Source organism: Balaenoptera ricei, chromosome 14 (assembly GCF_028023285.1).
Source record: "Balaenoptera ricei isolate mBalRic1 chromosome 14, mBalRic1.hap2, whole genome shotgun sequence".
NCBI classification, from domain to species: domain Eukaryota; kingdom Metazoa; phylum Chordata; class Mammalia; order Artiodactyla; family Balaenopteridae; genus Balaenoptera; species Balaenoptera ricei.
This window is the reverse complement of record NC_082652.1, coordinates 41,997,346-42,020,587: the sequence shown is the minus strand read 5'-3', so window position 1 is coordinate 42,020,587 and position 23,242 is coordinate 41,997,346. Positions and strand designations below refer to the sequence as shown.

General features: G+C 37.2%; 1 protein-coding gene across 4 annotated transcripts in view; it reads left to right on the top strand.

The window, feature by feature from the left end:
- ZNF521 (zinc finger protein 521) overlaps positions 1 to 23,242 on the top strand; it is a 280,444-nt gene that overhangs the window by 141,342 nt on the left and 115,860 nt on the right. For 3 of the 4 annotated variants that reach the window (XM_059894811.1, XM_059894809.1, XM_059894808.1), the window contains one exon: positions 6,527 to 6,611. In XM_059894811.1, coding sequence (XP_059750794.1) covers positions 6,527 to 6,611 — 85 coding nt within the window. The remainder of the gene's footprint in view (positions 1 to 6,526; positions 6,612 to 23,242) is intronic. The other variant, XM_059894810.1, reaches the window with a different exon arrangement.

Sequence of the window (23,242 nt, the reverse complement as noted above, 5' to 3'; positions counted from 1 at the left end):
GACTCTATTCCAGAAATAAGAAGTGGTAACTAGAGTTCTCATTACCTATGGGACAAAGCCAGACCCGCTGCTTAAAGCAGGGCCTGGGGAGAAACTTCATTGCTCATGACAGGAAACTAGAATAAAGGTTCTGTTGCTGAGCAATACATGGATCTAGGGCCTGTGAGCTGTACAGTTAAAGGGATAGGAAGAGAGATACAGTCTGTGACTTAAAACTGAATTAGCCATATGCTGGCCCTGTGATTCAGCTCACAGTGTCTCTGACATCCCTGTAGCACAGCAGATACACAGGAAGTGCCCCTGTGTGACCTAGCCTGGTCTGGTAGCCTGGATGGCCTAGTAGAAGCAATGGCAAAAGTACTGGAAAGGGAGGAATGAGTACATAGAATAAAAACCTTTCGCTAAAAATGGGCTTCAAACCAAGATTCCAAAATATGTGAACGATTCATTAGATTCATGTAGTAAAGCAGACAAATAAAACCCAACCGCTATGAGACCAAGATTCTACTCTAGAAGAAATTAATTATATGGAGCAGTCTGACAAAGACTTTGAAATAAGTATGTTTAGAAGCTTAGAAAGATAAATGAAAGTATGATTTTCACTAAAAAGAGTGACAAATTTTGGAGCAAATCCAAGTAGAAATTTTTTTTTAAAGAGCACTTGTATTTAAAATTAGAAACGTTAGAAATGACGAATAGTCATTGAAATAAAAGCTTTAGTAGATAGGATAAACTCTAGACTGAACATCAGTGAAGAGAGAACCAATGGTTTGTAAAAGTACAGAGAAAATCACCTAGACCAGAACACAGAGGACAAGCCGATTTTTAAAACATGAATGAAAAAATGGTTAAGATACACGGAGGATAGATTGGGAGGCTCCAGTCTGTGTCTAACAGGAGCTCCAGTGGCAGTGAATGGAAAGTGTGTGAGAGAGACCTAAAAACTGAAGAAAAGGTCACTGAAAGATTTCAGGATTGGAGACATACCTGAACCCTCAGATTGAAATTGTTCCGTAAGTATTGAGCAGGACAAATAAACATAAATATACAGTTGAAAATATGACAATAAAACTTCAAGACACTGAGAGCAAAAGAAAATCTTGAAGCAACTGGGGGACTTTGGGGAACCAGTTCTGCCCGGTGGATCTTGGTCAAGGGTCTGGGACTGGGAGCCTACGGTGAAAGTGGCTAGAAACTGTTCCTTCAGTGTCATCAGCTAGTCTCATACCATCCCTGGCATTGTCAAGGACCAAAGCAGTAAACAATTCTAAGGAGAGCCTTCTTTCAAAATGCACCTAAAATGCAATTGTAAATTTGCCTGCGAACGATCATAGTTTAAACTGTGTTAAAACCCAGTGGGTGGGACTTCTCTGGTGGTGCAGTGGTTGAGAGTCTGCCTGCCAGTGCAGGGGAAGCGGGTTCGAGCCCTGGTCCGGGAAGATCCCACATGCCGCGGAGCAGCTAAGCCCGTGCGCCACGACTACTGAGCCTGCGCTCTAGAGGCCATGCGCAGCAACTACAGAGCCCATGCGCCACAACTACTGAAGCCCGCGCGCCTAGAGCCCATGCTCCGCAACAAGAGAAGCCACCGCAATGAGCAGCCCGCGCACCGCAATGAGGAGTGGCCCCCGCTTGCCGCAACTAGAGAAAGCCCGCGCAGAGCAACGAAGACCCAATGCAGCCAAAAAAAAAAAAAACAAACAAAAAAAAAACCCAGTGAGTGGGAGACAGGGTAGAATATTGGCCTTACTTATGGTATTCACAACCTTCATGACTTGGGACAAGTCATTTAATTAATCTGTAAATGAGGATAATCCTCTTTTATCTATTCTCACAGTTTTGTTGCAAGTGAGTTTCACCCATATGAGTTTTTATAGACTGTAAAGCATGATGCAATTGTAAGGAATTGTTATTACTTTACTACAGAAATGGATGTCAGCAATGATTCCTGCCCTCTTAGGGTTTATACATTAGATTCGTAAAAAACAAACATCAGAAGAATCCCTCCAAACAATACAAAAATGTTTGCAAAGGTATTTATAACAACTAAGCACAAATTATTTTTGGTGTACACCAAGTGTGGGAATGTAAAATGAACAGGGGGATGGGATTTAATGTTGACAAAACTACATATTATGAATTACCCTATTCATTTATTCCCACTTGTTTGTTACTACGAAAATGTTCAAGCATGCACCTAGATTTAATAATTGTTAACATTTAGCCGTATTTGCTTTATCTGTGTATGACTATATATGTTCTTCTTTTCTGGATCTTTTGAAAGTAAATTGCAAACATCATGCCATTTCACATCTAAATATTCGGTATGCATCTCCTAACAGAAAGGACATTTACTCACATAATCATAATACCATTATCACATCTGAGAAAGTTAACAGTAGTAATCCCTCAATATTGTCTAATAATCAGCTGATGTTCAGATTTCCCCAGTTTCCTCAAAAACCTTTTTATAGCTGTTTTCTCCCCAGTTCAGAAACCACACATTGTATTTACCTCACACTACATTAAATAGTTGTCTTTTTTCTGTCTTTCATTTGAGAACAATCTCTCCAGTTATTTTCCCCCTTAAACGTTAACTTTTTGAAGATAACAGGCCAAGAATATTCTTGATTTGTTTTGAAGCTTATTCTGGATTTGTGTAATGTTTTTTCCTCAAAGAAACACTTGTTCCTCTATCCCTGCATTTCCCAAAAATTAGAATGCTTCATCTAAAGGCTTAATTAGACTCAGGTATACATTTTAGATAAGAATACTTTATTATGATGTATTATACTTCATACTGCATCACACTGAGAGACACATAATGTCCCTTATTAGTAATGGTAAGCTAAATAGTCTGGTTACAGTGATTGCCACCAGATAAGTCTCTGGAAAGGTACATCTTTCTCTTTGCTGTTATCAAAGGATGAAAATTGTGTCTCTGAGACTAACGTTTCTCCTAATAGTTTTAGCATCCATTAATGATTATCCTGGACCATTTTATTGGCATTGCAAAATGGTGAATTTCTAATTTTGTCATCCCTTACTGTCAGCCTTCGGTAAAAAAGAGCTTTCCCTCATCAAAAAGGCATGAACTACACTACCTTCTGAAAAGTCATGATGCTTCTGTGCCTTTAATTACCAATTTTCAGGACAACAGGTTCATGTAATAGTCACTTTAATGGTGGCAACTGAAATTTTTTTCCTTTTCTGTTTTTGAGGATTACTATGGACTCATTGATTTTCTTTTTTTACACTCAGTGTTTTGTTTTTAAAAAAAAAATCAAAGTAATTACAACTACAAAGTATATATATTTTTTTAATTCGATGAGGCTAAATGTGAAGCCTAAGTCCTAATGGAATATAGATTGAATGGGGAGGGAGGTTAATCAGAATAATGTGGTTTTTTAAAGTATACATTATTAGAGATCCTAATCATTTTTTTTTTTAATTTATGAGATGATCTTTTCTGAAAGTCTCTGAGTACCTTAACCAGAGTATCACTGAAAACAAGAGTGTCAAAAAGGCACATTTAAATTGTTCTCAAAATCAATCAAAAATAATGAGGTGCTGGGAAAAAGTTGTATCCTTGATAATTACATCTATCAGTATCAGAAAACAAAAGAGAACAATCAGGAAATGACAACCCCACTCCCAAGTAGCACATTAAAAAAGGCTAATGAAAAAAAGTCTCTTTTAAAAATTGTACTAAATTAACATTTCAAGTAAATTGACAACTTAAGCGTTGATAAAGGCCAATCTGGGGCCCAAACAATGGAAGTTCTGTTTCTACTTTTATCTGCTTTTAAAAGAAATGATCTCAGTTGACTTTTTTTTTTGTTGTTGTCTTCTGTATAGATGGAAGCAGCTGTTCTAAGGGAGGTGACAGTCCTGTACTCTGCACAGGTCAGGGCACCCCTGGAGTATTATGCTTAATTTGGGGTTCTGTTGGTTAAAAGATTGACTTGGAAGAAAGTAACAGGGATAGTGAAAGTTGCTCAAAGCATTTCTTACACCATAACTCTATTTTCAGTCTGAAAAGGGGTTCATGTCACTGTCATTTTAGGCAAGAAGTTCAGCCTGTTCTTTATAGCTGCAGAGCCTAGCATTAGGACCAATGGGTGAAAAGTCGATTTGGGCCTAGAATGAGGAAGAATTCCTTCATAACCTCAGCTGTACAGAGCTGGAATGGCCTTACCTCCAAGGGAATGAGCCCCGCAAGGCCAACACTTTCAGAGGTTATAACCACTTTACTGAAAGATGGTGTATGGGAGAGAAGCGGGCAGGCAGGGGTCTTTCAAATATTTTGTGAAGAGTCTATAATTACAATAAGGAATGTTTTGAAGGTCATTTAAAAAAATTTTTTTTTTAATTGAGGGTAAATATGAATTTTATACCATGGCTTTAAAAAGAAAACTACAGCACATCCCAACTGGTGTATCACTGCTTTGTATTTGGGAAATGTGAGATGTACAGTGAGATGAAGTTTAAGCTGCAGCATTTTAAGACCATGGTATATTGTTTTTGATCACATTAAATTCTTACTCCATCTAGCCCCAAATTTAGGAGCTTGTAGATCAGAATATGACTTTGTTAATAAGAATAGAAAGTAACATTTTGGACGTTGTCTTAAGAGTAGCATTAGTATTTGAATTATCAGTAGTGACAAAAGCATTTTCTTTCAATGATAAAAGAAAACTTATAAACATAGATCTTCAAATGTGTCAGTTCATTTTGAAGGCAATAGTAAGTGCTGGTATTTTATTATTTTGGCTTGTCAAGTGATTTTATTCTTTATTATTAGACCAGGAAAAAAAAAAAACCCTAGTATATTCTGCCAACATATTCATCAGTCATCATTTTTGGAGACAGTTTTCGACATATTGTATGTTTTACTCTGCTAACAAGAGAAAAGACTAGCCATTAAGTTTATGTTTCTTTGTTTTTCAGCAAGGTCACATATCAGGAATAATGCTGGAAGCATGCTAATAAACAATATATAATGTAGGTCATCTGGGAGTAAGAAATATTTTCTAACTAGTTCTAAAGGGAAATATTGTTAAAAAAGGGATAGATGTTATTTACGCAACACATGTTGCTCTATATGTTACCATCAAAAGCATCTTGTAAACAGCTCAGTGCAGTAAATCTTCCTTGGTGATTGTCAGGGTTTTTCAAGTCCGTGTTAGATTTAGACCTAGCACACTCAATTCACAACATGCCTAATGTACAAAGCCTGTTAGATTATATAGAAACCTTCCACTGGAAATAACATCTGCACTGCTGTGTTTTTCAAGGAATACCATCCTCTGTTACGGAAGCAAATACTATGTTAAGTGACAATAATTAAGAAAACTTTACATTAACAGCATTTACATTTTTGTGCTTAACTTTGATTTTGTTGAGTTCTTTAAAATTAATTGCAGTTGACAGACTGATATTTTCTATTGCTACTGTTTGTAAAACAATTTCATATGACTGCTGATGAAGTGATAATTCTATAAGAATGCCTTAACAAACTGTCATTGATGTGATTTTACAAATGTCATTTTCTCACTTTTGGGAGCGTTTCAAATGGATTATTTCATAAGGCTTTATTTTGTTTTCCAAGGTGGTTTTTAATTGTAAATATCAAGTTTCATCATAAAGGCATTTATGTAACTGTGTTCTGGAAAACTTAAGCAGTACTTTACTTATTGAGTTCATCTAATATGTACTGAGCTGTATAGGGGACACAATAATAAAGATGTGAAATCATAAAAGCTGCCTTTATCAGAGAGCCTCGCATTTAGAATCAAGAGAGCTTATTTCTCTTCCCAGCTGTGTGGCCCTGTGACATCAGGCACATTTTTCTACTTCTCTGGACCTCAGTTTCTTTACTTATGATACAAGAATTATAATAAATCCTGTTCTATCCACAAGACTTTTGTGTAAAATGATAAAATGGTGTTAGAATGTTCAATATGACATGATTTCTTTATAGAAGATATGTATTTAAATGCTAGTACTTAGCAATTTCTGAAGCATCATCTAAATTTCATACTTCACCTAAAAATTATCGTCTCTAAATCGCTTAGCTACATTTTGTGAATCTTAACTTATTGGCTATTTTACTTACAAATATCTAGAAACAACACCACAGTTATGTTGGTCAGAATGAAAGTGTGCCTGATCTTCAAAGACATCGGTTTCTGAAACTCAGCCGTGTGTTACAGATATTTTTTTAGTACCAACGTCTGTTTTTGAGTTTAGATATATTTAAACATATATTATGCCATAATTATGTGCCCTCGTTTCTTCCAACTGTTTGCAACTAAAAGCAGAGTGTTAGGATCAAGCCATAAGGTCATAGTAAGGACATAGAATTTTGCCCAAGTGGCCTCACAGAAGCTTGGTTAACAACATATATGAGACCAAGGTCTCAAGAAAATGCTGTGAGTAGGTAGGGTTGGGTTTTTTAAAAATTTAAATTAAAATTTAAAAAATGCATGTGTCTAAGTAATTCTGTTTATACTTGTTTTCTCAGAAGAAGACCTATCAGTGCATCAAGTGTCAGATGGTTTTCTACAATGAATGGGATATTCAGGTGCATGTTGCAAATCACATGATTGGTGAGTGACACTCTAAACATTGTTACCCATAGATTTTTCTCCTCCTTGTGTACATCAATGCCTATATAATTAAGCAGAGTTAAAGATGAATTAATTGTTCAACCATCAATGATTTACCTAAGCATGATTGATTTTTTTATTACTATTATTAGGCCTGATAAGACATTAGCACATTTTATTTTCTGCAAGGGCTAGTTTAGACTTCTGGAGAGGATTATATATCTACTGCCAGTCAAAACACAGGTGATTAACAAATTAAACTTCTAATCATTTTTGCATTATTGAAAACTAACAGGAATGGTTAATGAACTGGATGTTAGCTTTCCATAGAGTTTTAGACAGGTTTTAATTTCAGAAGTTATTATGGTAATGGCAGTGCTGTGTGTTGCTTAAGCATCTGTATCAAAATGTAGAATGGTGAGTTTTTGTGATAGGGAAACATAAATAATTTAAATTGCCGTAAAATAATTTTATATGTATGGTTTCAACAGCCTGGAAATAATCATTATCATAAAGATCACATTAAGAATTCAGTCATCATTTTTTATTCCCCACCAAATTTTACACAGATCTTTGTAAAAGCGGTTTGGGTAAAGATCTCTGAAGTCGCTCTAAGCCACTGTTTTCAGGGATTTTGCATTTATCACATGGGCTAGAACTAAAAGGATAATTTTTTCACTTACTCATATTGTCCCATTATCCCTTAATTCCTCTGGGGTTACCTCCTATGTTTTTAATTTGATAAGCACTTAGTAATAACACTAAGAATTTTACCAGCCAATTAAACTTTATCAAGCAGATCTTTTTCTACTAGTAAAATGGCAATTGCTACTACTTTATACTATTTTTGTCATTCATTTGTGTTTTTACACTATGAGAGTTTTTTATTTCATACTCCTTTCATGGTGTTTTATAATACTGTAAATAATTGTGATATAATATTTTAAAAGTCTGATCAACCTCATGGTCTCCTACTATCAAACTCTAAGAAAGGAAAGAAAATTCAACATTTTAGACTCTGAACTCATTTTCAGGGGTAAACAAGTTTTATCATACACTAATCAACTGCATTCTGAGAACGTACAGTGGAAGGGTTGCTCCAACTATAGTTACCGATCCTTAAAACCAGCTATAACAAAACTTGTAATGCTCTTGTAGATATTAATGAAAATGAAGTCAAAAGAATGTTGGAAACTTTATTAATAGGTTTTCAATAGGATTTGCTTTATAGTTTTCAAATGATGGTCTTTAGGAGGATTATGGTTTATAAAAGACTAACTGCTTAATTATGCAAAATGGAACATATACCTAAGAGCTAAAATATTGGTCTAAAATATTGGTCACTTTATCTCTATATTTTCGAGATTTAAGTACTAATATTATTAGTGATTTTCTTATACATTAAATGGCCTATTCTTAAATGTGTCAGAATAACACTGACAGTTTTACTGAGTGTTTAGAAGGTAATAACAATGTGTAAGAGAGATTGAAATGTTTCTTCTATTTTCCTTTCTATTTTGGATTCCAAAAAAATACTCTATATAAACTTTCAAAATGGACTTGGTGTGGGGGGCGTCATGGGTTAGAAAAAATGAATTCTTCTTTCCAAATAATGAGTGTTAATATTTTCCATCTCTTTATTTCTTGAGTAGAGTTTACTGGTGAGAGTCATTCATGGTTCTGCATTATGCTACAGTTTTACATGGGCTTTAGTGAGAATATTTCTTGGAAGTTTGCAGCCTGTGGAAAAGTTAGTGAATCGTTGTGCTTCTGATTAGTTTTAGTCTGTGTAAACATGTTTCTGGTTCTGGATTCATTATTTATCCCAGGGCCCAGATGAACAAATGGAATATATTTTCAACACAGTATTAATGTTCTTTTGCACATGTAGAATCTGAATGGAATGTTGAGCGTGAGAGGAATTCTTGATTTTGGTATCATTTGTCCAAAACGTTCATTGGTTCGTCCTGGCCCTTTTTTTAAATTGCTTTATACCTTTCCCTTAGTATTTCTCTCAATATTCCTTGCATCATTAGTGCTTTCCCAAAGCTTTCCCCCCTCTACCTTATGGTGGATTAATATGACACTCGTCTCCTCTTGGGATCTGAGCGTTTAACAATTCACCTTCCATCAGAGAAGCAAATTCTATTCCTTTTCACAGAGGGCCTAGTTAGTTAATATTCATGCTATTTTTTAATAATAAAATATGTAATTCTCTTGCACTTGAGGCCCAAACAAATGAATCGTATCCATTTAATTGTTACATCTGTTGACCGTGCATCCAAGTCCCTACACTTCCTCGCGTTGTTAATATCTAGAGAGAGAGAATGTGTAAGGGGAGGATGTCACCAAAGCTAAGATATCCCTTTTTAAAATCCCAGTGTGATGCTTAGTTTTTCAAATGAGGCAGGCAGCATGATTTTGTTGGCTAAAATACCTCCGTTGAGGGTAGGTATTTTTAGGTTGTGTATCTGTGTATGTTTTTTGTCTAATCAAAAAATAATCTCAACCAGACATTTAGCAGGGAAGAGAGATTAGAGGCTATCTGAAAAGCCTCTTACTCTTTTTGTTAAGAGGGTCTATAGTGTTTTCACAGATTTTGTTTTCCATTTCAGTCAGTCTGGGGAAAGATTATGTCACCTGATGGAAAACAAGGTCTGCAGATGACTCAGTGAGGTGTAACTTTAAATTCCTTCTTTGACCAAGTCATTTGCATTTGCTTCTACATAGCCCACATGTTTTAATGCAATTTCAATGTCAGGGAACCTCCACGCTTCTTTCTGGATATGCTAGTCTCAGGCTTTTGGCCAGGGACATTTGTGAAAGGAAAACCATCAGTGTTTCTACCAGGTATACACTGGAGATGTTCTGCATAAGTGCCATTTTGCAGCTAGGTGTGAACACATGGTTTGAGTTGCAGGAATAATTACTCAATAAAAATGCATTCGGGATTTGACTTATGTCTATTAAGGAAAAAAGAAAACCTCAGTCTCAATTGCATTTTGACACAGTTTCAGTAAGAAATCAGACCAGTGGCTATTTAGAGGTTTCTCTTCTCTTCTTCTTTACACACACACACACACACACACACACACACAAAGAGCTACGAAACATTTTAACAGCTTTCCTGGGGAAAAGATTTCCCTCTTTTAAAGTCTGCACAGATGAGAAATTTTTTCTTGTCTTCCTTTGTTCCTTTCACATAGTTTACATTGGCTTTTGACCTGAAAATACAGAAAGAAGCCATTGTGCACTGTGTCCTTTAATTCATTATTCACTTGTCTCTTCTTATCAGCACAGTAAATATTTATTGTTTTTTTTCCTCTTTGAGATTTCTGTTATTATTATTATCGTTGTTGTTATTATTATTATTTGGTATGGATTAGCACAGATCGTGATGAGACAAGAGAATGTAAATGTGTTTAACCCAGGAAAGGGATTGCCTCATATAAAATTATGAGGCTCAACAGCAGTAGAGCAAATTTGTAAGTGCTCTGAATAAAGGGTTGTTAGGCATGCGACAATACAAAGAGATGACATTGCCAAGAACTATTTATGAGAAGCTTAATTTTTTCACTCTGATAATTCTTGACCAATAGTTACCAGCCTCTAATTATCTATTTTAGTTAGAAAGAAATTTCGATCACTACGGAGGTTGGCATTGCAACTAGCGCATAAATCCCCAAAGAGACCAATGTGTTCCAAACAGCCACAGACAACTGTCTCATGAAACGGAGGGAGCAAATTGCGAGCGGCTGGTGGTAGACAACCGGCAGTAAGCTCACCATCGAAGGCCAGTCAGCTTGACAAAGAAATGATCAAAGGGGAGAAATACCATTATCCTTGGAATTGATGGCTACAGTCATGGCCTTTGGAGGACAAGTGGTCATTATATAGCTATGGCTATTTCCAGCCCTTGCTTTCATAGTTCTCATATGGAGAATATGAAGGGAATGAATATAAACCATTTACCTAAGAATTGTTGTTAAAAATTGACTTAGAGATGATTACTTAATAAATTTTTGTTTCCTGTTTTTCATCTGATCAGAAAGACGAGTGATGTAATAGCAAAATTGTATCTAAGGTGGCAGAGTACACTCTTCTGCGGAAAAATAGGAAAATCCACAAATAGTCATTAACAAACATGTCCCAGATCAAGGGCGATGCTTAGAGTATTTGGATGAAGCAAACGTATTTATCTTTTAGAAAAGCAAAGCTAGAATTTGGGACTGTGAATGACAACTAATACAAAAACACAGATGCATAGATATTAACTATTTTTATTCAAATCTCTAATACTCAGTGTTTTATGGATAGTTACAATTTTTAAAAGATCGTGAAATGATTCAAGCTTTCCACAGTGCACGTGGGAAGATATCTACCCTATGTATTACGTTACACGTGCTATGAAGGGCTGATATCAAGACAAAAGGAATGCATAGGCCAGTTTTGTACAGTGTGGTGGAATTTTAGTCTGTGCTTGTGGCAAGTGACATCCGCATGTTCTGCAATTTGTTTGGTGCCCAGGGTCACAAATGGCATTCTTTTCTTTCCATTTCTTTAGTGGATGGTGCGCTACGTACTAATCTTCATTATAGTTCTGTGACATTCAGCATCACCTCTGAAACATTTCAGCTTGAGTGCTCTTGCTTTAGAATAGACTAAAACCAATATCTTGAGGCCTATAATGGTTTTGGATTTTATGTGTCTGAAGGGGAAATATCCAAAGATATGGATCTCTGCATAGGAAGATAAAGAGCCATGTTGCCCTTTACACTCTCAGCTTTCATTGGCTGCTTTTTAAAAAAATGAATAGAATGAATCTACAATAGTGCATATATGTGTGGGTGTATAGATATGTGTCTACCTGCACTGTCCTAAGAAGCTCCAAGTCCTTAGGTTCTCTGGAGTTTACATGAATTCTAAATGAGAAGACTATTGAATTTTTTTTTTTTTTAAGTCATCTTCAGTTGATTGCTTACAAAACTCGGGGAAGTAAGAAACAAGCAAATATGTGGAAATACTGGCTTGTTTCATCCAGAGCTGAATTAAAAAAGATGAAATCTGGGCAGTTTAATGGTAACAGAAAGCTACCCTCATGTGGGCAATGCTGGCTTATTTGAAAAGCCCATAAAGGGTTTCTACATGGACCATACAAAAGGGATACTTTCTCTTTAATAGCCATCTGTACAGGAGAGATGAGAAGTGGGCCAGGTCATCTCTCCTCAGCTGTCATGATATTAACGTAGGTAATGGAGCACGCTCTGTGTTCTGCTGGGTGTTGTTTTTTATAGATGTTCATCGATTTACACAGATAATTCTATTTATTTCTTAGAGTTGGTCCAAGTGAACCAGGCAGAATAACAAACACCAAAGCATCTCAAATGACTTTATCTTTGTTTGCCACGTAACTTTTGTCTAAAAAATGGTGTCACACCTACTGTGCAGATGGCTGCGTGATTTGTAAAGCAGCCAAAACATTTAAACCAATGTGTGATGTGGGGATAGATTAAATAAAGGATAAAATGGAGTGTGGGCCACAAATTCTAATAATCAGATGATTTTAAGTTGTATGAAGTGTGGAGTGATGGTCACAGTGACAGCACGGAAGCTTGCCAGTGACAGCAAGGTGCCTCACAGCTCTCAGGATGGCGCCTGTGGCCTGGTAGGCCTCAGTTTGAGAACCGCACATTTGCTGTACAGCTGGCAGCTCTGTATGGGGACATCAGATAAAACGTATGTAAAATGAAGTGTTATTGCTTCGTATGAAATTGTTCAGAGAGGGAATCTGCAGACAGTAACTGAAAACAGAATTCATGGTACCAGTGAAGCAGACTGTAAATATGAAGAGGGTTTAATTATCTGCACAATTTAACAAAAATTCAAGACGTATTCAGAAAGGACATACGCAGGCATAAATAGAACATAGCTACACCGTTTACCAAGTGCAAAGTGGTGACACAGGAAATTATCAAGCTCCGCTACCATCAGCCTTTCTAAAAACAAAGACAATTTAATATGAAAGCAAAAAGATCTTTTCAAAGAAAAAAAAAAATCTGTTTGGAATAAGGTACAGTTTTCAAGAACTCATCTTGATTATTTGGATTCTTATTTCGGAAGCAACTTTTCAAGGAAATCTTTGAGCCTCTCTATTATTTCAGTGTTAAGCTTTTAAAAGACAAATCAGGATGTTTATCCTTGTTTTGTGTTTTAGCCTGCACCCAGCAGCTTTGATTTACAAGAGTAAAAATACTGGCAGCTAGTGGAGTTTCTAATTTACAAGCCCCTAAGAAAGCCTCTTAGACATTTCTCCTGATGTTAATTTTCTGTGAGCCTGGGGGTTTTCACTGAGCCCACCGACAGGTGGAAGATACAGTTTCTTGTTACTTTTTAGAACACATCGTCCTAAAAGAGACCTCAGAAGAACGTTGTTCCCAAGAAGAATTACGGGATGCCAGCCTTCCTTCCTAAGCTCCATACAGAGACGCTGGGCAGAGTCTGTGCCAGATAGAAGGTTCCATGTGACTGTCTGAGAGACGTTGGCAGGGCTTCTGGCTCCGGTTTTGTCCTCTCCTTTGACTTGCAGTAGAATATGCCACGGGCATATCCGTTTCCACTCACCGTTTGATATGTTGTTTATCAAGTGTGGGTGTCTGTTTCTGCATGAAGTTTGCAAAGCATTTCTGAACGGAGGGCGGGGAGAGTCATCAGCAAAAGATAAAAAGATCGATCCCCGCACACACACAGGCCCACATACGCATAGGCATCGTGACCTATTTCCACAGGATCGGCTCAGACACATAAAAAGAAAAGGTCTCTGATGACCTATTTCCATAGGTTATTTCCTACTTGGGGGGCCAATCATAGCAGTAAACAAAGGAAAGGGAGCCAATATGGAGAGTAGGCGTTGAACTTCAGCTGCTCGTATTGTTGCATTTGGTGAGCTGATAGGGCTTCCTAGGTCACCTTTAGAATTATGCCTATGACAGCAGTAGCTACCTGCCAAGATTGCAAGGTATCTCACAGCTCTCAGGATGGCGCCTGTGGCCCGGTAGGCCTCAGTTGGAGGGGTACGCATTTGCTGTACAGCTGGCAGCTCTGTATGGGGCGGCCGTGTGGGCTGTTAGGGAGCTGGAAAGGAGACAAGCATGAAATTTCTTCTAACCCCAACTCTGTTTTTCTGTACTGTTGGCTGCTTCTCAGTTCCTTGACAAAAAAACCAATCAGGCACCCTTTAATCCGCCTGTGATTACCACTGGTATAAAAAGAGAAGCATAATGAGGAAAAATGCCTCGTTTTGTTGCCTTCAAAAGCCAACAAATTGGAGTTAACTTGACAGGAAGTGGCTTAATAATTAGATTATTTATTTATTCCTGACACATATCCCCCTGTTACTAGTCTCAGGAGACCCTGTAGATGGTACGATTTTCAAGCTGCCATTACTTCGCTGTCTTCTGTGAACAAAGAAGCTACTGTCTATCAGTCAATTAAATGCACTCTTTAAGCAGAGGCTTCGAAGTCCTCAATGGAGAGAGCCCTGGGACGCTGTGGCTGATGATTCCTTTCTCTGTACTGTACATCACACTCTCAACTACGGTCCCCACAGAGATGGAATAAAGTCAGGCATTAAAATATCACTTGTTGATCTGTTTGCTAATGAAGAGCCATTGAAATGTTTGTGTATTTCTATGGCAAAATTGTTGATAAAAGGGCTGACTTGCCTGTGTATATCTTAGTTCATCTGCCGTGAGTGCTTATTTAAGAATTATTAAAATTAAATTCAACAAAGAACAGAATTTTTTTCACAACCCTGAGATAACAGGAGTTTTCTTAACTATTTTCATCAAATTAAGTGACTGAAGGCAGGAAAAACAGAGATGGCATCATTTCAGTCCCTTGCTTCCGTTGCATTCATCCGAACACCTTGTTTTCTCTGACTTAAAAATGTAAGTCATTTAAAAAAAAAATTTATTGGAGTATAGTTGATTTACAATGTTGTGTTAGTTTCAGGTGTACAGCAAAGTGAATTAGCTATACATATACATATATCCCCTCTTTTTTTTGATTCTTTTCCCATATAGGCCATTAGAGAGTATTGAGTAGAGTTCCCTGTGCTATACAGTAGGTTCTTATTAGTTATCTGTTTTATATATAGTAGTTTGTGTATGAAAATGTAAGTTTTTTTCAGAGAATCTGGGGGGCACACCTTTTAAGTTGGAAAAGGTATTAGAATTTCTTTGTGAGAATACTGTACTTGGAAATTTTTTAAAAGATGAATAGCATTTTGGTAGCAATTTCTCTAACTCACTGAAATAGGTACAGAAGTTTTTCCAGGGAGCTTAGTGGGGGCTTTTACAACCTAACTAGGAGAATATCTGTGACACATCAGACACAATCTCACAGCCCCGTGGATTTTAGAGAAATATGACTTTCCTTTTCTCTATGTTCCTCTTTCTGTTTTCTTTTCCTTTTTTTTCCATTTTCTTTTCTCAGCATTACTTTATTTCCATCTAAGTGGTGGTGACTTTTCAACCACCACTTAGTCAGGGTTTTTATCCCTCGATATATTCATCACCTTCTTAGTACTTCCTGTTTACTATGTACAAAGCATGCCTTTGCTGGATCTCTCTGGCTCCCATTAACTGGTTTTTATTTTAAGAGTACATCTGTTGTTAGGTTGGAGGGCTACAGTCTGCTTAGGCTGAAAGACTCAGATAATATTATGACAGCTCTCTGGTGAAATATTTAGCTATGGCTCTGCCATTTAAGGGAAAAAATTTGGAATTTAAACCAAGGCCGCTGAACATTGAAAAGTATCCCTTCTTCTTTGCATCAGGCTTCGTAACTGTAATCAAGGCTTTAACTATAGTTTTCATGATTACCTGACAACAGGCTGTAAAGAATTAATTCAGGCCCACCATCAAATGGCCATGTTCTTTATTTCTATCCTGTTATTCCAAGTCACTCTGTTAGAAAAAGCTTAGATACTCGGAGGTGTTCTATAATAGAAAATGAATTCAAAACCCTTTCATTAATTGGTGATTAATATATTTCAGGATTAGTTTAAGCAGGGCCCTACGTCCTGCCCAGTCAAGTATGTTCTGGTTAATATCCAATTATCTGCACCTTCATAGTTATTATGTCTTAATATTTCGGATATGATAACCAGAAACTTGAGAGTCATGCTAATGAGGAGCATAGAACAAGAATTAACCAATGACATACTCAATGATCCTTGGTGAGGAAAGAAGCTCTTTTTTCGCCTTAACACATTGCTTCAGCATCTTCTGGGCACTGACTGAAAAGTAAGGCTTTGAACTACAGCCAGGCCAGAGTGGGAGAAGCGAATCGTGTTCTCCTTTTGCATAATAGTAACCTGAATGTGCCGTATTAAAGTTCACCTAAGAACATGGTTTAAGTTCATTTTATGAAGAATCAGGATAGGAAACAGAGTGCCAGTTTCTATTTCCCAAACAGGAAACATCATATCCTTTATCTTTTCCTTCTAACAAAGCTAGAAGTTGTTACCTCTTCAAAGGATGTTTTAATTCAGATGAATTTGGAATGCCTTTAATAGTTCACTAAGGAAACACCTTTCCCTGCTACCTTTTACCCTCTTTCCACCCCCTGCCCATGTATCACAATGCTGTACACATGTTACATCTCTGTTTAATTTTTTTATAGGTAATTTCACTTTTGCACAGTCTGACTTGGCTCCTCGAGCAGTGCCTTCTAGGGTGTTGTGTGCTGCATCAAACCACATAGCTTTCAAGAGTGCACATTGTACGTTGCCCCTTTATATGCTGTATTGTAATGAAGCCACATCAGTAAATTGCAGTGAAGGGTGATTGTTGCACGGGGATGACTACTACACCTCGGGGTCCATTTGCAACAGATTATTCTTTTTATTGTTGTTATTACTTCCCATCTCCTTTACTCTCTTGCCACTGAACTTGCTCTTGGCCACCGGTGCAGGTGCAACCACAGAGGGCATCTTAAGGAACATTGCAGGCAGCATTTTTTCTCTTAGGCACATACCAATCACCATTCAGTTCCAAACCCAGACACCCTGGGTGGCTTGGTGGGCCTTTATTGATCCTCCTTTACTCTGTGGACTTGGTTTGTAATGTTCCTCATCTTCATCTTCTCAGAAGAACAAATTTACTGTGAATAAAAGTGACCCATTTCTTTTCACACGTTTTGTCTAGATGTAATAAATTTGTCGTCAGGATGATCAACTCATTTGTCCCTTCCCCCAAAGAGATTTAATAATTTATAAAGGGGGCTTAAATAGGATTGCTGTTTAAGGAAAAGATTTGTATTTTCCATATCTTCTTGGGTTTCTTTAAAACATAGAATAAAGTTATTATGAGCGTTGTACATAGTAGTAATGCCTCTACAAAATAGCCTGTTTCCTGCCCCCAACCGACTGCTGTCACTCAGTAACTAATAAAAAAAATAGTGTGGATTTAAGTCAAGGATCCTGTGTTCTTATTAAACAGAGTTATGAGCAAGGTTTTAGCCTGGGTATAATTATATGCGAATTTTAATCCCTTTGTTGTCATAATTTTAGTACCTGTGTCCATTTGGTTTTCCAAATGGTTAGGTCAACTGTTGTTCTGTTTTTCTTTTTCTGAGGCTGGGCTACTGTACAGCATTCAAACTAAAATGTAGAATTAGAGCTGACACACCTTCAATTGAACTATCAAGTCTTTTAAAACTGCTTGGCCAGTGACGCCAGGCCCGCGCTGTTCAAGTGTACACACTTCCGATTGTGGGCCAAGGAGCATTGATTTTTAGCTGTCATTTCTAGTGCACATACTGTAGAATTGAAATTTAAACCTTAATCCACTCAGTAATGCAATTAATTTTTAATGTGCAGTAATACTAATTGAAATAGCCTGAATTTAGTAAGTCACCACAAGACATTTTCCAAAGCAAGAGTCTCCACTGAGAACAGGGGAGGACAGATAATCATTGTTACAGTGTTTACAGGATAAACGCTCACTCTGCAGGCCTCCAGTGGAAAGGGGGTGTTCTTTAAATTAGACTATAGTGTATCTCTTTGTGAATAGAAATATCTTTTCAGAGAGAATTCCTACTTTCTACCCACTGCAACAGGCTACAAAATTTCTGATTAACTTTTTTTTTAAAAAAAAAAAAAAGCATAGTTTTAGTTAAAAATATCTTAACAGACTAAATGCAAAATTGTATTAACCCGTTCTTCTAAAAAATGCAATTATGAGTAGTTGCAAATGAAATTACCTGCCAACAATGTCATGGTCAAAAGCAACGTCACAATGGGTAATCTCATTTTATGATGTGTATTTGAGATACTATTTCCAGATTCGATGAATACATGTACTTTATCAGCTGTCTGTAAATCTGTTGCCTTGTTTTGGTGTATTTATATTCCTGTGAACCAAGAATACCCCCTACTTTCTTTTATTTCAAACAGTGCTCCTTTGCATGCTCTTTCAAAATAGCCTTTTAAATGTTTCGTGAGGTTTTTTTTTCCCTAGGCCAGAGCAAAGCAAATTTTGCACAGTAAAACCAAGTAGGTTTCCAATCATTTCTACACTAAAAACGTTCTCTAACCACATTTATCTGCTAGTAAATGAGGACTTTTTAAAATGCATCAGTTCTGCTGATGAATGGGCTTGCAGAGTGTTCAAAATGAGCAGAAGCATTAAGTTTTAGAAAAAAGGCGAGCACTGTATATCACGTTTTCATGGCTCTCACATTATAGTATTTAATAAGCTGATGGTGCTGTTAAATATTTAGCAAAGGTTCCCTCATAACCCTGCCTTCTATTCAAATGGGATTTGAAGACATTTTTGCAGCACGTAAGTAAAAATGATGTTACAGAACTTGAGGCAGTTATAGCATGGCATATTATCTAAATGAAGTGTGGGTAACACGGTACAAATGAGTTCAGCAGATCCACACCTAAAAAAATACCTAAATCAATTCCCATTCTTTGGATTAAGGGTTCGAACTGGCTTTCATTTTGTCACTGTTAAGTCAAAGTGCTGTTGGGATTATTTACATAGAATCTTAAAATGATATTATAGCATGCTTTTTAAAAAGGAGGCTCTTATATTGTAATGATTTTGAGCCATCCTAGTATCAGTTGAGCTTTAAAATAGACATTTTTTTCTTTTTCACTAAATAGAGAGAGAGGAAGAACAAGAGATGAGGAAAAGTCAATTTATAGTTTATTCCGAGCATATTATGAAATTGGGGTATAGTAAGTGAAGTCTATACAGCATCCGTTTGGGGTATGCTAGGCAAACACCGAATCTTAGACAGATACTGCCGATATAATGCATAATGAATCACCTTTATCATTTTCTTCTTATACTATTTGATGGTTATTATCCAAATAACAATAATTGTTCTTTTAATCTGGAGTGAAAATTGGTTTCCAGGATCCTTAGCGAACTATTGCCAGTAAATAATGCTGCTGACATCATGACTGTTATCATGTTGGTGGCTTAGAATTCACATGTAAACCTTCAGTGCTTAAGCGTATGATGAGTTTTGAAAGTATAAAGATAAAGGCTGTATGTAGTTTGTCTTGTATGTGATGCATTTGGTTCTTCTAGGAGCCTGTTTGCTCAATTCTAATTTTCATCCTGTTTTATATGCAGCCAGTGACCACAGTATTCATTCAAACTGCAGAGGGACACATCTCATCTGTAAAGCATGGCTTACTGATCTTATGTGCTATTTGTATTCTCATAAGAAGAAACATAGGATTCATGTGATTGGGGGGAAACACATTTCTTTTTTGAATTAATGTATGTCACAGGTATGTTCATATCAAGAATTTCATAATGAAGAATGGATAAAGGAGATAGCTTTAGGTATACATGAAGCAGAAGGGTAGGAAAGGGATGCGGGATTCATATAGAGGTGTGTTTAATATTCAATGCTTGATGTATGTTGACCCCAGGTTACAAGAGTAGAAAATCCCATTTTCCAGCTTGTTTCAAATGTAGTGAAAATGCTGCTTCAGTTGCTTTATGCTACTCACATTGGGAAAGGTGCTTATACTGTGATAATTATCATCAAGGAATATTAATGCGTTCAGCATTTGTAACCCAAAAACTCATTATAGCTTAAGCTGTGCATCATCTGTGAAGAGAGAACTTTGCCAGAATTCGCTCTTCACAGGGGTTGCCTCCTGCTTGCTAGAGTGGCCAGAGTACTGCAAGAGGTCACTTAGGCTATTTTTGAAAGCTGAGGTTTTGCAATTTTTGAATCACTACCTTCTGCCTAAAAAGCTTTATTGTTCTTGCCACAAAATGTCCTCCTTCTAAATGAATGCAGAGTGGAGTGCAAATAATAATAATAATAATAAAATAAGAGATAACTGTGTCTTGTTATGTAGAATCCAAGAGGGTCGGCACATAGATTCCATACCAAGATAATTGAAGTATTGGTGTCTTTCCTTCTGTCATTGAGCAAAGGGATTCATTTACACCGGTTTCCTTAATGCAGGTGCCCTTGGGTTTCAGATAGAAATGCCCCCACTGGGGCTCCACTTCACAGCCCTCTGGCTGGAAATTGTGTAAATAAGGCTGCAGGGTCACCCTTCCTTTTTCGGCAGCAGTGTCCTTAATTAGTCTGTGACAGTCTTTCACATGAGCCTGCCCTGTTCCTGGGATCGTTTCTCACACGTCCAAGACATCTGTGATGCATACATAGGTGCTTTTGTATGTGCATTTAAAATTATTCTAGGAGGTGCATATACTCACGTGAGGGAAGGAGCATCTCTGGGTGTGCCCAGAATGCTATAACTTAATCTGATCAAAAGATCTGGCTAGGTAGCTCCCTTGTAAATTATAAGTGGTTGGTTTCAGAAGAACATTGTGCCCTCACCTGAGGTGGGCAGCTTGTTGAAAAGGGAGCTGTGTGCCTGGGATACTTTTATGTGATTAAATCCCATTATTTTTCTCCCACTGATCCATTGCTTGTCATTTCCCACAAGCAACATTGCTCCCTGCTGCATGTTATGGTTTGTGTTGGGCCAGGCAGAGAACACTAATACTCAGTTCTATCAGACTGTCTGGCTTTGCAGGACTGCTGTGTTTCTGAGGTCAAATTGTGAACCTGGCCTTGCTCCTGGGAGGACTAGAAAAATATGTTTCATAACTTCCCGTAGACCTATGCGGAGAGTAAGAAGGAAAACCGTGAAGCCCATAGGCTCAGTTTAGATGAGCTGTGAGGTTGGAATTCATCAAGCAGGAAAGCTCACTGTTGTTTAGGAAGCTTCCTTACCGTGAGGGGTCATGGCCATGGGTGCCCGGTCAGTCATAGCTGAGGGCATTGAGGGACAGAGTAATCATTCAAATAGCCCAGCAGGCACAGACACACAAGTTGATAATCTGGAATCAACTTGCTGGAATAACAACTTACTTCTCTTTTAAAGTTACTTCCATGCAGGGTTATTGATGGAATGAGTACCTGAATTCAGTTATGATATTGTATCCTTGTTCCACTGGAGGCAATTGGTTTTTTTGTTTCTGTTTGTTTGATTTTTGAATGGGACAGAAGCTTTGTTTTATACACTGGAGCACTAATGCCACAAAATGAATGAATGTCCTGAACCAGAGACCTATTCTCAGTAGAGTTGGGCAGGGATGCTGACAGTCTAGCTGAGAGATGCAGTGGTGGCAGATCTTCTGTGAGGATGTAAACTTAATAATCTTTATGAATTTTGAGTAACTCATAACTCTACTTCCTCACCCAAAGAAGCATTATGAAAAGATTGCTTCTAAATCCTTCAGACATTCTCTGCACTTGTGATAGATGCCATCCTCTTTACCTCGAGGCGTTGGAAATGAATGTGGTGGGGTTTTTTTGTTGTTTTTTGCAAGAGTTAAAAATGTATACTTTAAAAGGAGCAAATTGCATTTTCATGTTTAAGTTCATTATTTGCACTTGATGTGGTAAGATCCAAATGTGAAGAATTGCTTTTGACATTATTTCTGTGTCTGCTGCGTCCTAGGATCCTCGCATTATTATGCTGAAGTGCACCATCGCATGGAATAAATGTGATGTTGGAAACCTGGCAATATCATAAGATCGCATTCTATGTCCAGGCTGTTTCGGTTAGTTGTAACTTCTTCAGTTATTGAAACAGCTTAATTTAACTTAGTAATGACACAGTCAATAAAATTGTGTGCAAGTATATGTGTCTTTTATGAAAAAATTATAATCTTCCAAGTTGTATCGGTTTGTTTAGAGGCAAAAAAACTTTTCTCTCTTAATGAAAAGGTAATTTTAACTTTCTTTAAAGGCCTGTTTTACCTAATCTGTGTCTTGAACTATCACGTGTTATGTTATGAACTAAAAGTACATTCATTTCAAAGGTCTTAAATTATATGGCTGATATCTGAATTCAAATTCAAATTTTCTGTCAGTAACTATAGTTTTCTAATTTTTTAATGGCCTTTCTTTAAAATAAATTTTTATAGTTTTCTTTGTGTATTTAAGTGTGTGTGTGTGTACGTACACATGCACACATATCTGTATGTAGAACTGCTGCCAACCCTTTACACCAAAGACCTACTGGTGCACCGCTCCCTGTCTTGTGTTTAACCTGTTTCCAAAAGCTCAGAGAGATGGTATAAAAGTGAAATGAAAACCATGGAGCTTATATTGGAGTCTGTTGTTTGAAAGAGAGATATTGGAAAAGGATGTTTTTTGGCTTGGCTCCCTTTTTAGATGTAAATGCCGCTTCATTAGGACTTGGAAGAGTTTCCTGTGGTTAAATTTAATCAAATGGCTCGAAATAACAAACTTGTATGCTCAAAATTCCAGGACAGTTCTGTACATGAAACATGATTTTCCTAAATTTAAAACACACACACACATACATACGCACACACACACACACACATACACATCACTACCAACACCAACAACTGGTTTGTGAAATGCTGTATGGTACTATCTCAAACCAAATTCCTACTCCCTGTCAGTAATGGATTGATAAATGATCACATCTAGAAGTGTAAATCATAAGAAATACATTTCACAGGGTCTGGGGCTTGTTTCTGGTAAGGACCAAAAATTAAGCAAACATGTTGCGTGTTAAGTGCACTCAGTATTGCCCTCAAATAGATTTCGATCGTTTATTCTTCAGGCTGTGACATGAGGTTGCGTCATTCTTCCCATTATACAGATGAGGAAATCAAGGCTTAAGCATCTGACCCCAACATACAGGGCCAGCTGGTGTGCATAGTATAAGGAGACAAACACACTTTCTTGATGCCTCTATATCACTTTCAAGAGACGCAATAGTAATCTCTCCCCGTATTCACAAGTTGTCCGATCTGGGAGCCTCGGTTGAGGTGTTTTTAGTGGTTCCTTTGCAATCATTGCATCAAAGCCTGATGCTGATGCCATTTGCTAGGCAACAAGTTTAACTGGTTTCGACAAAATTTATACTTCCATTAAAAGCGGTCGCTTAGGACTTAGCCTGGTTATTCTTTTTTTACTTCCTTAAGCCAAACTACTTTGAAAGAGCTAAGTATATTTCTGCTTCAGAATTCTTTGGAAATTGTGGGAAATAGGTAATGAAATGACAAAAGCGGGTAAGTTCAGTGTAAAGAGACACG